The sequence below is a fragment of the Callospermophilus lateralis genome, chromosome 14 (assembly GCF_048772815.1).
Source record: "Callospermophilus lateralis isolate mCalLat2 chromosome 14, mCalLat2.hap1, whole genome shotgun sequence".
Taxonomy (NCBI): Eukaryota; Metazoa; Chordata; class Mammalia; order Rodentia; family Sciuridae; genus Callospermophilus; species Callospermophilus lateralis.
Genome location: NC_135318.1, coordinates 38379405 through 38394973, shown reverse-complemented (window position 1 = coordinate 38394973; position 15569 = coordinate 38379405). Strand labels below are relative to the sequence as shown.

Below are 15569 nucleotides of genomic sequence, written 5' to 3'. Positions count from 1 at the left end.
AAGTTACCATCTGTCTCTGCCTGGTTACAACCCAAGGAGAAGGGAAAAAAACATTTATGTTATTTCCTATGGAAATCAACTTAGGTGTTGAATATTTACTTGAATTTTTATCAGGAAGCCGATCTATCTTCCACACCACAGCCCGGTAGGCACTCTCATATTTGGCTGACCCCACAGTGACCTGAATGACAGGTTCAGATTCAGGTTCATGTAAACTCCCCAGACAGGCTCTGCGGTTCATTTTGGCTTTCAGGGACTTCTGCCTCTGGAGGTTCATGGTCCAGAGAGCCTTGATCCACTGAGACGGGACAGGAAAGTGTATCATTATATTGTCACAGCACCTCAAGGAACTGGAGTGGGATGGCCTCTGAGCCAACGGGGCCATGTTGACAAAGGCCTGAAGTTCCACGTAGGCGCCTTGGACAACCACGACGGACTTCACAGAAAAGGGAAGCTCGTCCCCATCATACAAAGTCTTAAAACGCATCAGCTCAAACCGGCAGGCATCAAGGGGGACAAACTTAATGATTCTTGACTGCTGAAATTCTTGTCCTTTCACACACTTGTGAAAATGGTAGTCAAGAATCTCGATCCACTTCTTTTCTGGATCTTTTTCAAAACAGCATTCATCTTGCTTCTGCAGCCCAAGGTCATTCAAGGTTAAAAAGCACTCCACATTCCCATTCACAAAGCAGAGGCAGTAGATTTGAGTTATGACAGCACTTTCAACCAATTTCCCATCCTCTTTTGTGACTTTACCCCAAAAATTGTCCACAATTTCCAGGGAAATTTCTTGCTCCTCATAGTTCTTCTTTGGTTTGGGAACGACTGGCAGCTTCAGCAGCTCCTCCTCCACAGTAGTCAGAAAGTCCAGGAAGTCCCGGTACTCTGTGGACCCCAACTTCAACATCTGCTCTACGTCTGGTTCATGAACGACTTCTGTCTTAGAATGGTATTTCCTTTTTTCTGTGTAAGACACATGTTCAATCTTCACAGTGTGGATTTTCCCCGCGACACTAAAGTTCTCAACTTTGGGTTCAGAAAGTCTGCAATGTGGGTCAAGCTGAAATTCTTTGAATGGCTTCTCCAAGCCCTTCTCATAATACATTTGCAAAATTCCTCCAGGTAAGACTTTCAGAAAAATTGGGCCCCATTGCCGGGAAGACATCATGTTCTTCTTTTCAGGGATTCTCAGCATGAAGGACCATCCGGCTCTGGGCTGACTCCTGAAAAGCGTATGGGGGACAAAGGAAGAAACAGAGTCCTCAGCATAGGGACACTGCGCAGACAAATTTCCAAGAGGGTCTTGGTGCTCGGCTGACTGGAAGTGTTCAAGCTTCTCACAGATGTAGTCAAGGGAACACTTATTTAGGCTTTTCTGATCCATAGGCATCTCCCTGTCTCTTGATGAGAAAGTCTTTCTGCTTCCCGAGGGATCAAAGGTGAACTGAGAAGCACTGCCTTCATCTTTCCAAAATGGACTTGCAAAAGCACAGTCCTCCTGAAAATACTGAAACTGGGGAGCATCACTTTGCAGCCCTCCACCTTCAGCCTGCTGAGGACTCGTTTCATCTGAGAGACCCACTCTGGGAGCTGGAGGTATACATGAGGGGTCCTTAGGTACGAAAGCATGGGAGACACAGGTTGACTTAGTAGACAATAAGGAGGAACCTGTTCCTGCTGGCACAAGTGGACAGTTTGGAGAAGATTCTGGAATGGGATAAAGGACATGAACCCCTGATTTAGGGATGCCAGGAAAACCTGGGAAGTCTTTGGTTGGTGTAGAAAGGGGAGAATTACTTGGAGGTCCCGGACTAAAGTAAAAATCAACAACGGGAGAAGACAGCGGGGTGCTGCTGGTGGAGGAAGGCCCACTGGGAAATTCTCTGAGACCAGGAAGGTTCAGTTTAAGTCCATTTGGTCTACAGGCACTTTGATTCTCCAGAGGGAAATTCTTGGACTTTTGAGAAGACTGAAAAGCAGGGTCATCATCAAAGGTGACCCAATTGCCTGGGTTTGTGGAGCACATCTTCAGGAGGAGGCTGTGGCCTTGTCAAGGAACCAGATATGTTGTCTCTGTTCAAGGAGAAAGAGAAAATAGGCATAGAAAATAAAGAGGAAAAAACAAGTTACTAGAGGTCTTTAGTTATGAAAAAACACTTGGATATACAAGTACACATAATTACTGAGTACAAACAAGTGTTTAGAGATGAATTCTTTTAATAGCTGAATGGACATTATATTTTAAAAAGGGATCCAACTGTAGGCTGTCTACACGAGACTCACTTTGGTTTAAGAATACATACAGGTTAAAAGTGAACAGATGAAGAAGGATACTGCATGCACCTGGAGATCAAAGTAGAACAGGGAAGGTACTAGCTTGGATCTAGAATGTCCCCCTAAAGGCCAATGTGTTAGGAGGCTTGGTCCTCAGTTCCCTGTACAAATGAGAGGTGATACAGCCTTTAGGGCCTAGTGGGAAGAACTTAGATCACTGGGGGTGTGCTCTTGAAGGAAATCGTGGAACCCCATTTTTTTCCTCTCTCTCTTTTTGCACCCAGCTGAGATGACTGGGCTTCCTCTTCCATGTGCTTCTGCCATGAGATGCTGCCTTGTCACAAGTCCAAAAGCAGTGGGCCAAGCACGGACTCAAACCTCCAAAATTGTAAACCAAAATAAACCTTTTCGATTTTTAAGTTTATTATCTCCAGTATTGTATAACAGTAACAGAAAGCTGACTAACATAGGGGGCCATATTTATATTAGATAAAATAATAAGTCAAAAACTGTTAGATAAGACCAAAAGAACTTATAATGGTAAAAAGGCCAATTCATAAGGAGGCAATAACAATTATATATGAACCCAACATCAGAGCAACAAAATATATGAAACAAACATTGACAGAAGCGAAGAAAGAAAGAGACAGCTGTTACGGTTTCAATGTTAGGTGTCCCCCAAAAGCTTATGTGTGAGACAATGCAAAAGAAACTTTAGAGATGAAATGATTGTGTTATGAAAGTCTTAATCTAATCAGTGCATTAAATCTCTGATAGGGATTAACTGAGTGGTAACTATAAGCAGGTAGGTGTGGCTGTGGCTGTGGCTGTAGGAGGGGGTTCCCTGGGCTGTGCCTACCATGATGTTCTGCTTCACCGTAAGGAATGGACCTAGTTGTCTATGGACTGAGACCTCCGAAACCATAAGCCCCAAAATAAACTTTTCCTGCTCTAATTGTTCTTGTCAGGTCTTTTTGGTCACAGTGGTGAAAAAGCTGACTAAACCAAGAGCCAAACAATATTAGGAGATTTCAATATACTACTTTTTTTTTTTTAATACTGGAGATTGAACCCAAGGGCATTCTACCACTAAGCTACACCCCAGTCCTTTTATTTTTCTTTTCAGGCAGAATCTTGCTAAGATGTCCAAACTGACCTTGAATTTGTGATCCTCCTGCTTTAGCCTCCTGAGTAGCTGGGTTTATAGGTATGCACTACTGTTCCCAGATTCCATATTCCACTTTAAATAATAATGACATCATCCAGACAGAGACTTGAACAACACTATAGATTAAATGAACCTACCAGACAATATGCAAAACATTCCCAACAGTGGCAGAATGATTACACATTCTTCTCAAGCACACAGAACATTCACCAGATCACGTTAGGTCACAAAACAAGTCATAATTTAGGAAGACCAAAACCACACAAGTATCTTTGCCAACCACAATAGAATAAAACTGGAAATCAGATACAGAAGGAGGAATCAAATAATATCTGGAAAGACACAAATATGTGGAAATTAAACAAAACACAACTCAAATAATGGATAAACTGTATAGTCACACATTGCAAACAAAAAAAGGGGGTAGCAAGAGAGAAAATTAGAAAATATCCTGAGACAAATAAAAATGAAAACGCAGCATAACAAACTTAAGAGGAGTACAAAAGGGAAATTAATGGCCATAATGTCTACATTAAAAAAATAAGAAAAATGTCAAAAGAAGTAACATCACTTTATGCCTCAAGAAGTTAGAAAAAAAATAAATTAAGTCTAAAATTAACAAAAGAGAAAAATAATAGAATACAGCAAAAATTGATGAAATAGAAAACAGAGCTGGCTGGGTAAGGTGGCACATGCCTATATATATATATATATATATATTTTTTTTTTTTTTTTAATATTTATTCTTTGGGGGTTGACAACTTTTTTTTTTTTTTGAGAGAGAGAGAGAGAGAGAGAATTTTAACATTTATTTTTTAGTTTTCGGCAGACACAACATTTTTGTTTGTATGTGGTGCTGAGGATCGAACCCAGGCCGCACACATGCCAGGCGAGTGCGCTACTGCTTAAGCCACATCCCCAGCCCGCCTATAATTCTTGAGACAGGAGTCCCCTGTGTTTCTCCTTTGCTAGCAAAGCAATAAAATGGTTTTTTTTCCTTTTTTCCCAAAAATAAATAAATAAATAATAAGAAGAAGAAAATCGAAAATAGGAATAACAAGCAATGAAACTGTGAGTTGCTTTTTTGAAAAGATCAACAAAAATGACAAATCTTTAGCTAAACTCATAAAGGATACAAACCTTAAAATTAGAAATAAAAAAAGATGACATTACAACTAATGCCCCATAAATAAAAGGTATTATAAGTGACTCCTATGAACAATCATATACTAACAAATCAGATCACAAGAGAAATGGATAAATTCCTAAAAACATACAACCTATCAATACTGAATCATAAGGAAACAGAATATCTGAACAGACCTATACTAGTAAGATAATTCAATTAGTGATAAAAAATCTCCCAACCAAAAAAAAAAAATCAGGACCAGATGGTTTCCCAGCTGCTTTCTACAAAACACTCAAAGAATTGATGCCAAACTCTTTCAAACTCTTCCAAAGAACTGAAGAGGAGGGAACACTTCCAAACTCATAATGCCAGTGTCACCCTGATAACAAAGCCAGCGAGACACTACAAGAAAAGAAAGCAAAGGCCAAATATTCCCAGCAAATATAAATGCAAAATTCCTCAATAAAATCTTTGGAAATCAAATTCAACTGCACATTAAAATGATCCTACACCATAGCCAAGTGGGATTCATCCCTGAGATGCAAGGATGGTTCAATGTACAATAATCAATCAATATGATCCACCACGTTAACAGAATGAAGGATAAAATCGACACAATCTTCTCAACAGATAAAGAAAAAGCATTTCATAAAATTTAACAAATATTTTCATGACAAAAATATTCAAATTAGTAATAAAAGAAAATTACCTCAATATAATTTCCATGTATAAAAATCCTAAAGATAACACCATAAATCCCAATTTTCACCAACTAACAACAAATTATCCAAAAGGAAAATTAAGAAAACAATCTTATGTACAATTATATCCAGAGGAAGAAAATACTTAGTAATAAACATAACCAAGGAAACAAAAGAATATAAAACATCAAAACTATCTAATGTCACTGAAAAAAATTAAACAAGACACAAATATGTAAAAAGATGTCCATTACTCATGGATTGGAAAATTTAAAATTGTTTAAATGGCCATACCACCTAAAGCAACTTATAGATTCAATGTAGTTCTTATCAAAATCTCAATGGCATTCTTTATCAAAAATAGAAAAAAATTATAAAATTCATATGGAACCAGAAAGGATCCTAAATAGTCAAAACAATCTAGATAAAAAGAACAAATATGAAGGCCTCACACTTACTGACTTCAAACATATACCAAAGCTAAGATGAACAATACGGTACGGTACTGGTCTAAAGGCACATTTGCAGACTAATTGGAGAGATGGTACAGTCTAGAAATAAATCCATGGTCAATGTTACCTGATAAGGGTGCCAAGAATACACAACGGGGAAGGGATACTTTCTTCAACAAAAGGTATTCAGAAAACTGCATATCCCCACACAAAACAATGAAATTGGAACTTCATCTTATACCATACACAAAAATCAACTCAGCATGTATAAAAGACCTAAAGGTAAGACCTAAAAATGTCAAATTCCTAGAATAAAATATGGAGGAAATTTTCATAATTTTGATCTTGGCAATGATTATTGAATATGACATCAAAGTATAGGCAACTAAAGGAAAAATAGACAAATGGGACTCTATCAAACCAAACAGCTTCTGCACAGCAAAGGAAACAGTCAAGGGGGTTAAAAAGAAAACATACAGAATAGGAGAAAATATTTGCAAACCATATATATGATAAGGGATTAATATTTTAAAAGATACAGAAGGAACTCAAATAATTCAATAGCAAAAAACAAATAATTTGATTAGAAAATGCACAAAAGGACTTAGAAATTTCTCCACAAAAGACAGAGAGCCAACATGTACATGAAAAGATGCTCAGCATCACCAATCATCAGAGAAAATCAAATCAAAACCCGAGGTATCATGTCATACCTGCTAGAAGGATCAATATAAAAAATAAACAAATAGGGCTGGGGATGTAGCTCAGCGGTAGAGCACCTGCCTTGCATGCACAAGGCCTGGGTTCCATTGCCAGCACTAGTTGAATGAATAAATAAATCAAAAGTTGGCAAGATAGTGCAAATAATGGAACTTCTGTACATTTTTGGTGGGAATGTTAAAATGGCACAGCCACTATGGAAAACAGTATAAAAGTTCCTCACAAAAATTAAAAAATATGGCTACCTTATTTCCAAACAATCCACATCTTGGTATTTATCCAATAGAATTGAAAACAGGATCTTGAAGAGGATTTGCACTCCCATGTTCCTTGCACCCATTTTTCACAATAACCAGCAGGTGGAAATAACCTAAATGTTGACTGATGGGTGAAAGAATAAAGAAAAGGCAGTATATGCATACAATAAGATACTTGTCAGTCTTAAATTAAGGGAATTCTAACACAAGCTACAACACAGACAGAGCTTGAGCAACTCAGGCTAAGTGAAATAAGCCAGTCACAAGTACTGCAAGATCTCACATATGCAAAGTATCAAAAGTGGTCAGATTCATAGGCAGAAAGTAAATGGTGGTTGCCAGAGGCAGCAGCGAGGGACAAACAGGGAGTGACTGTTCAATAGGTATAGTCTCAGTCACTCAAGATCAAAAAGTTCTGGAGATCTTCGGCACAACGATGTGAATATAATTAACAATACTATGTTGTACACTTAAAATTTTGTTAAAAGGGTCTACCTCATTGTGGTTTTCACGATTGAAAAAAAAAAAAAAACTGTCCTATTTTCTAATTAAATCACTAAGTTTACTATGTAGCCAGACCTTGTTATCCTGTGGAAAATACAGGAGGAAAATCTAAAAATCTAATTTATAATAAACTTTTTTCAGAACAAACTAATAATGCATTGACAGCTCATCAGTGAGGTTTATAGTTTAGAAACATTTTTTAATTCATGATCTTGTTCATCAAAATGACCCTGTGAAATGTACACTGTTATTTCTGTTTCATAGGTGGTTTTGTTCCATTGTCTAAAGTCACTCAGCAAATAGTAGAATCAGGATTTTTTTAAAATAATAGCTTGAGATATAAAAGCACATACCATAAACTCTACCCTTTTCAACAAAGTATACAATTCAGTGGACTTAGTTGATTGAGTTGTGCAACCATCAGCACTGATTCTAGAACATTTTTATTATCCCCCAAGACCTTGTATCTATTTAGCAGTCACTCCCCATTTTCCCCTTTTCCCAGGCTCTGGCAACCACCCATCTATCTTCTGTCTCTATAAACTTGCCTTTTCTGGACATTTTAGGTATGTAGAAATATACAAAGTATGACCTTCTATGTCCAGCTTCTATCATCTAGCATGTTTCCAAGGTTCACCGTGGTATAGCACCTATCAGTACTTCATTCCTTTTTATGGCTGGATAATATTCCATTGTGTGGCTGTACCACATTTTGTTTACTCCATTTATCAGTTGGTGGACCTGTGGTTTGTTCAGTTTCTTTAGCTGATATGGATAATGCTGCTGTACATATTTGTGAGTTTGTTTTTTGTTTTTGTTTTTCAGGTAATAGGAATTGAGCCCAAAGGCCCTCTACCAATGAACTACCATCCCCAGCCCTTTTTATTTTTTACTTTGAGACAGGATCTCACTAAGTTGCTCAGGCTGGACTCAAACTTGCAACCCTCCTGAGTCACTGGGATTACAGGCGCGTACCACCCCACCTAGCTTGTGTGTAAATTTTGTGTGATCATTTCTCTGGAGTATATATTCAGGTATGGATAGAACCAGATGTGAACACAGGTCACTTCAGTCCAACCTGATATGAAATTATTCCAATGGCACCAGAGTCAATGAGCTGTAAAGACCACTGCACTGACCTGGAGATAGGGTCACCCGAATATTGGGCACCATGGTCACTCACGAGCTATGTGCACAGCCTCTCAGAACATTCAGTGATTGCCCCAGAGTGATCTCTGGAGTCCTTTCCAACTCTAAAACAATTCTACGGTGGTGGACATGCCGTTGGAAATTTCTAGAAAAGCAGAAACGGTTACCACCGAGTTCATGGGCCTCAGTGCTAAGGTTTTTAACCAAACACCCAAAAGCAACAGAATAAAACTCCCTAAGATCTACTGATGTGAAACTTACAACCCGCTGCGACAGTGCCCACAGGAAAGGCCATACTCCCTCCAGCCCTCTCTCCTTGTGGGTAATGAGGGTTCAACCAATGCAATCATGCCAGCTTGGAAAAAAGCCAGAGCAGAGAGAGGGGGCCTGGGGCTCCTCTGGGGACAGAGCCCTCAGTGTTGTCATCTGCTGCCTCCACACATTCCTGAGGGAAGGCACAAAAACACACAGTGGCACAGCAGCCGGCTGCTAGCTCTCTGGAGGGCACTTCACTGTCCCCTTTAGGCTGAAGCTGCCAAAAAGCACTTGCCCTGGGAGCAGAAAGAGCCGTGTCTCCACAGGATACCGCCAGGGGGCTCCGGGCAGGAAATCAGCAGCAGTGTTTCTTGACCTGTCCTCTTCCCACCCTCCTCACCAGGACTCCAGCCAAAACAACTCCCTACATAGGATGAGAGACTGTGAAAATATTTACTTTAGTTGAGTTTATTAAAAAGAAAGAGAAGCCCAAGAGAAGAAATAACTCAGCTTCAAACTGAGATCCTGTGCCAACTATTTTGCCTCAGCAGTTTTCCCTCGGTAAACGTCGAAGTTTGGAAGGGTGGTGTTCTCGTTTCTTTCGTGTTTGTTTGTTATGAGACAAATAAAGTGATTTCCATAAGCCAGGAAAAGAAATCAATCCCACTTCTAATCAATCCCATTTCTAATCAATCCCATTTCTAATCAATCCCATTTCTCTGCAAGCAGACATATTTTTTTTCTTTAAGCAGACCAAAAATTCTCCTACCTTGAACCCAAAAATCCGTGTAAGGTGCACTCCCACCCAACCCCTAGCCCCCTCCTGGTGCAGGATTCTTCTGGAGGAAACCCTCAGCAAATGTGCCATGAGTTTCACTCATCCCAACAGAATCCTGCATCCTGACCAACAGGAACCCAAACCTTTATCCCTGAAGGCAGAGGGAGTATAATGCTGCTCTGAACAAACAGGTTTGTTTCCTCCATACTCCTCTTTCTCCCTGTTTGCTCCCTTTCTTTGTCAGACCTTCTGCACACATTTCCTTTTCTCTCATACCTCTGTTACCCCCCTCCCTATAAATGACATCATCTTTCTATTCTGGCCTCAAAGCCCCCACCAGTCAATTGGCCCAAAGTCAACAACTAGGACCATTTCCATCCAGTGCTTTCCTTCCCTCCTGAACTTCACAGGGAAAGGAGGTCACATCTTGCTCAAAGCCCAAGACTATAAGAAGCCTGCTAGGTCTTGGAAAGGGATGGGAAAGCCCAGGGCAGTTGAGATGCATCTTCTACTACTGTACCTCAGCTGCACAGAGACACTGAAGGCAGAAGTCTTCAAGCAGCAGCATCTATTTAACCTTACTTTGTTTCGTTTTGTTTCCTACATTGTAAGTGGCATATGATCTAATATACACGGTGCTCCCCAGAGCACTGACAGAGCCCTGACATGGAAAATATCTCATTTAAACTTTGTAACAATCCAAACCGGACTACAACATTTAGGCATCTTCCCCAAAGTCTAGAATCCAGTAAGTGCAGAGCTGGAAACTCAGAGCTCCGGGCTGCCAGTCCCCCAGCCACCTTCCTCTGAGGCAAAGACCCTCCAGTCTGACTCTCATTCTTTCCTCAACTGTGAACTCCATCCCTCCCTGCACACCCCAAACACTCCAGAGGGTCTAATTTCAGTCAATCTGGATTATGCTACAAACTCCTAGAAGACAATTCCAGACAAAGTTCAGAGACAGGGAAAGTCACCAAGACCCTGAGGAGTGAGGCACACATAGAGAAGGGAAATGTATCATGATAGAAAGTTCTAGAAATCTATGTCCGAGGTTTAAAAATTTGTAAGTGGAGTACTTGCTTTTCTTTAAGACTATTAGACATTATTTATAGCCACCTGTTTTCAAAGCAGCATAAGTTGAACCCAAGAACAAATTAGATGCAACAGCCTATCCATACTGGGAATAATGAGGATGTAGTTTCAGCCTTACACATGAACACATACGACAGGGGGCATTCAGAAGTCTAGCACATTCCTTAGAATGTGCAAGACTTTAACAATCCCTGTTTTAGGGAAGTCCTAGAAAAATCAATTATTCTCACCATCCTACATGGTAGGTCAGTAACAGGAGGGAACTAAGCCTGAAAAATGTGCAAAAAGCCTGCACCTGCACAAGTTCCCACACTTTCTTCCACTTAAGAAATCCTGTGGGAATATTATAGAGATTATCACAAATTGACTCTAAATTATTTCTGAAAAGAAGTCACAAATAGCAGTCCCTTAAATATTAATAATATTGCAACAGGTTTTGTAAGTAAGAGGCACTGATGGGGGGAAAAAGCAGCCTCAACAAAAAGAATTTGGGAATAAACTGTTTCAAGTCATCACAGGAAAATATCTCATATTATTTAGAGTCAAGAGTGAAGCTTTTTCAAGGAGGGCTCAAGTTTCATTTGTTAGAGCATTTTCCACTCCATCTGCGAACGCCTGACACGAATTTAAATTCAATATATTTTTATTAAATAATTTAAAATGATCTTTTTTTACTTTTCAGAAAAGTAAGTCTCTATATTGCCCACTTCAGTTCAAAGAATCACTGAATTTGAGAGTCAGGAAGAAATTGGAGGCATTCTGTTCAATGAACCACACTAACAAACATTGTATCAAATAGTATGTGCACCTGGTCTGCTAAAGGCTGTGTATGGAAGTTCATGGGCTGATAACATTATCATCATTTGTTGAAGAGAAAAATAAGGTTCAGAGAGGTTAAGCTACTCACCTAAGAGACAGGGCCTGGGCTGTGACCAGTTCTGTCTGATCCTAAAGTCAAATATTTCCTGAGGCCTAGGTGATTTGCTGGCATTTATTGTCCTGCCGTTTCTGAATACTTTCCACCACCCTAACTAAAGAGCTAGCACCAGGGAGAGCCATCACTTCCGGTAGCCAGGAGCTCTCTAAACTGGAGGGACATTATTCTCACCTGGGAAGAGCCTGATTCTCCACCAAGTCCATCACATGCATCTGCATCAGGCTGTGGGAAAAGCAGACTCTGGAACAGTTTCCTCCAAAGCTGCTCAAGAACAACAATAGCCCAGCATGGATTTAGATCATTTCTGAGAATGACTTTCACAACTCAGCCTGACCTACTTCCTGTCCCTTCTTGACTGCATCAATTGCCATCCTATCTTTCATAATGAGCAATTTCTCAGAACTCTTGTCTAACAAACACCTATAGGTGCACCCCTCTCCTCTGGGAGGTGTCTTGGCATACTGTCTAATTCTCCAAACTTTGTCTAACTCCTTGAAAAGTCCTTCTTCCCGTTTCACCCCAACCCCTCTATTTTGCTGTTCTTTGAAGTTTTCCTTTGCTTTTCTTCAGAAATCATCCAAAAAAGAAAGAAAGAAAGAAATCATCCAAAAAGGTACATAGGACACTCTACCTTCTCCTGCAGATTGAAGAAATCAGATCAGATGCGTTGGGTTGGCAAAGCAGCATTCCAGGCCATTTGCGGCTGATTGACGGTTCCTCTCAGTGTGTCTATGGAGAACACCCTCCAGTGTGTCCCTAGCATCTGGCTTCTTGTAACCGCCAGATGCTGAGGGAGGACTGAGGCTGAGGAAGTATTTGATGGAGCTCAGGAGGTCATCACCAATGCCTATCTGTTTCCTCCTGGTATCAGCCCCGAGCCCAACTGTCACTGTTGGGCTCAATGTTCCTCAAGCCTCAGGAACACATCTGGATTCCCAAGAACACCCTAGCCTTTGCAGAAGACCGAATTTAGTCTTTTATGCCTCTGACTTTTTGCTCTGTAACAATACCGCATAATCCAGAGAAGGAATGTCTTAATGTCGGTTTCTGTGTGATTTCATTGGCTGTTTCCCAAATAAGGAATTCTCAGATTCCCCACAGTGCCAGATTCCTCCAGAGCGATACAACTAGACTGGAGCTACACTTGAAAAGCCCTAGTCTTGTTTTGTGTGGTTGGAGGAGTGCAATCCAGTTACCCAAACTGCTCCCCCAGGATGCATATGGTGGAAACAAAGTCAGGACAGACCAGTGTGTAAAAATGCATTGTGGAGAATTCTCTTAAAGGTTTACTATGCTATGACAGTGTTTCAAATATCATTCCTACAGAAGTTTTCCCTTTAAAAGGAAAAGTAAATGTTTGAAACAGAAAGGAAACAAACGTCAAGAAAAATGAAAAGCCTCACTTCATTTTAGGTCATAGAGAATTAACCAGTCCACATGAGCTGTACTATTAACACTTATGTTGTACAGTCCATAATATTCCATCCAAACCTGTGGTATTTAGGTAAGCTATGCAACAGGAAATACCATTTGTAAAATATTAAGCCACAGCATAATCTCCCCATGCCTTTGAATACTATCGGCTCTGATTCCAACTCAGCTGCCCACCCTGCCTCTCCCCTATGACAGTTAACCTTCATTTTTCTGGCATTGAATTTGGGTCCTGGTTATTTCTTAAAGCTTATTTTATAATCTGTTAATTTCCTACATTTTGGGAGGAATGACAGAGGTTCTCTCTTTGACCAGACTCTAGCCAGTATCAGAGCCTCCTTCTTAAACAGGCCTGTCGATTCTGACCTATAAAGCCTTGAACGAGAACAAACATGGCTTCTTATGGTTCAAGGCTGCATCCCTCCGATGACACTGGCCTCCCTTAAAGTGCCTGCTTGACAAAACTCAAGGCTGCCTGAAGAGTTTACTGTTTGTTTCAGCCCATACCTGAAGGTAGGGTTCCCGTTTTCCAGGCTTGATGGGAGGGTAGAAGCCAACTTTGATAAACACCAGTTTGCAAACTTAAATGGGTTTCACCTGGACCAATGCCCTTCCCATGTTGTGTAATTTTTCACTTCCTGACTCTACAGGGCTCAATCTCCCTTCACAAGTCTCAGTCATTTCTGTACAAATCAAGTTCAGTTCATGCTAGACTCTTTCCCCTAATGCAATAGTTATCCCCAATGAATATCTATTCTCAGCATCTTAAGGCCCACTGTTTATCTCTGACACCAGTATGAACAGATACCAAGCCAAAGATGAGAAGTCGGTCATCTGCAACCTTGGCCAAACTCGACCATTTTGGCACCCTGATCTCAGACACCCAGCTCCAGAACTATGAGAAATGAATCTCTTGTTCATAAGTCACCCATCCTTGAAGACAGCATCTTCCAAAATGGAGAGAAGTTAATAGGGTAGGAAAAAAAGATCCAGTGCCATATGCAATTGAGAATTCCTGGTTTAAAAGATTGACAGGTCTCTTCAGGGCTACCCTCTGCACAGCCTATAGGATACTAATGTGCTCTCGAGCCTTGAGGAGGAGGAGGAAGCTGTCATAACATACATGGCAGGTGTACCGCGACACTGTGGAACATGGAACCAGAGAACACACAGTCCACCCTTAAATCCAGATACCTCGGCCTTTTCATTCTGTTGCCAGCTTCTCTTCCATGACCTGGAGGATTGGCTCTGGGGCCCCTAGTGGCTTCACTGAGTTGGCAGGTTCTCAGCATAGCTCCCCAGACTAGCAGCAGCCACAGACTGTTTCTCTGGTATACCAGCAGTCCTCACGGGGGAGGCCCAGGCAGGGGACCAAAGAGGGCCAGGCTAGGGTCAGCCTCTCATCCGCATTTAAGTGAGTGGCACAGACCTCTTGGCTATCTGTCAGGCCGGCTGTATGACCAAGTTATGTCCAAGTTATGAAGGAGGAAGTTAGATTAACTGGGGGCCTTTCCTAAGCTGGACCCAGTGCTGGGACCCAAGGCTCGACCAGCCTCTACCTGGCTTGCAGCTCTGCTCTTCATTCACAACACCATACCCTAGGACTTGTGGGTAGCAAGATAGGCATTTGAAAACCAAGTAAGAAGAGCCCTGCTCCCCGTGGGCTTCTGACCTCTAGTTATAGCAATGGCTCAACCCACAAAGGCAGAAGAGCATGGAGGTCAAGTGCTACGGGCTGACATGTCAAAGTCACCTGGCTTCTCATCCCGGTTCCTGGAATCACTACTTCTAGGACATGTTGCTAAGTGTCTTTTGGCCTTCACTTCCTCAATCTATAATGTGAAAATAAAGAGTCTAATTCATAAGGGCCAAATAAGTAACTTGCCACATAGTAGGTTCCCCCAAAAATGGCAACACAATGCTTACAAGCATGAGGTTCCCAAATCTGCATCATCATAGCTACAAGGCCAGGGCCTGAGCAACAGGCAATACCAAGCTTGAGAGGTCGCCAGCGAGAGTCCCAGGGCTTGTGTTTGACCCTGAAAGGTCTCTCATTTTCCAGCAAGAGAAAATCAAAGTGCAATCCTGGTATGTGCTGAACTGGGTTGTGATATGAAAAGCACTAGTTAATAAGCAAGTCAGCACAGCAGCTGGAGACATCAAAAATAATCAGGAAAGAAAGATTAAAAGTGACATGGCCCTTCACACATGCAGCTGATGACTTACTTTAAGGTTATAACCTGAAAACCTGGGTCCATGCCTGTCACCCACAAACCAAAACTTAACATCACTCTCTACCAGTGGTTCTCAACAGGAGCGATTTGCTTTCCAGGGGACATATGGAAGTGCCTAGAGACACCTTTGGGTGGTCATAGCCATGGGTGTGGGATGCTACTGGCATCTTGTAGACAGAGGCCAGAGATGCTGCTAACACCCTATAGTGAGTGCATTGGACACACAGGGCAAAGAATTATTCCTCTGGAAACATCAGTAGTGCTTAAGTTGAGAAACCTGCTCTAGGGTCAGGGAGCTGGGAATGTGGCAGGCCTGAGGTGCAGCCTTCTGCACTGGTCTACTCTGCAGTCAAGGCTTTGGAAACCTTGGTTTGGCAATGTGCCTCGGATCACACAACCAGAAAATGGTTCTGTCAGAATTGGTCCCTGTCTCAAATCCCAAATCTCATGATCTTTCCACAAAACATACTAACAATCAGGGCAGA

General features: G+C 41.3%; 1 protein-coding gene across 2 annotated transcripts in view; it reads right to left on the bottom strand.

Moving 5' to 3' along the window:
• Ston1 (stonin 1) overlaps positions 1-15569 on the bottom strand; it is a 50995-nt gene that overhangs the window by 14432 nt on the left and 20994 nt on the right. For both annotated transcript variants that reach the window (XM_076832678.2, XM_077105151.1), the window contains exon 2: positions 100-2076. In XM_076832678.2, coding sequence (XP_076688793.2) covers positions 100-2029 — 1930 coding nt within the window. In that variant the 5' untranslated portion in view covers positions 2030-2076. The remainder of the gene's footprint in view (positions 1-99; positions 2077-15569) is intronic.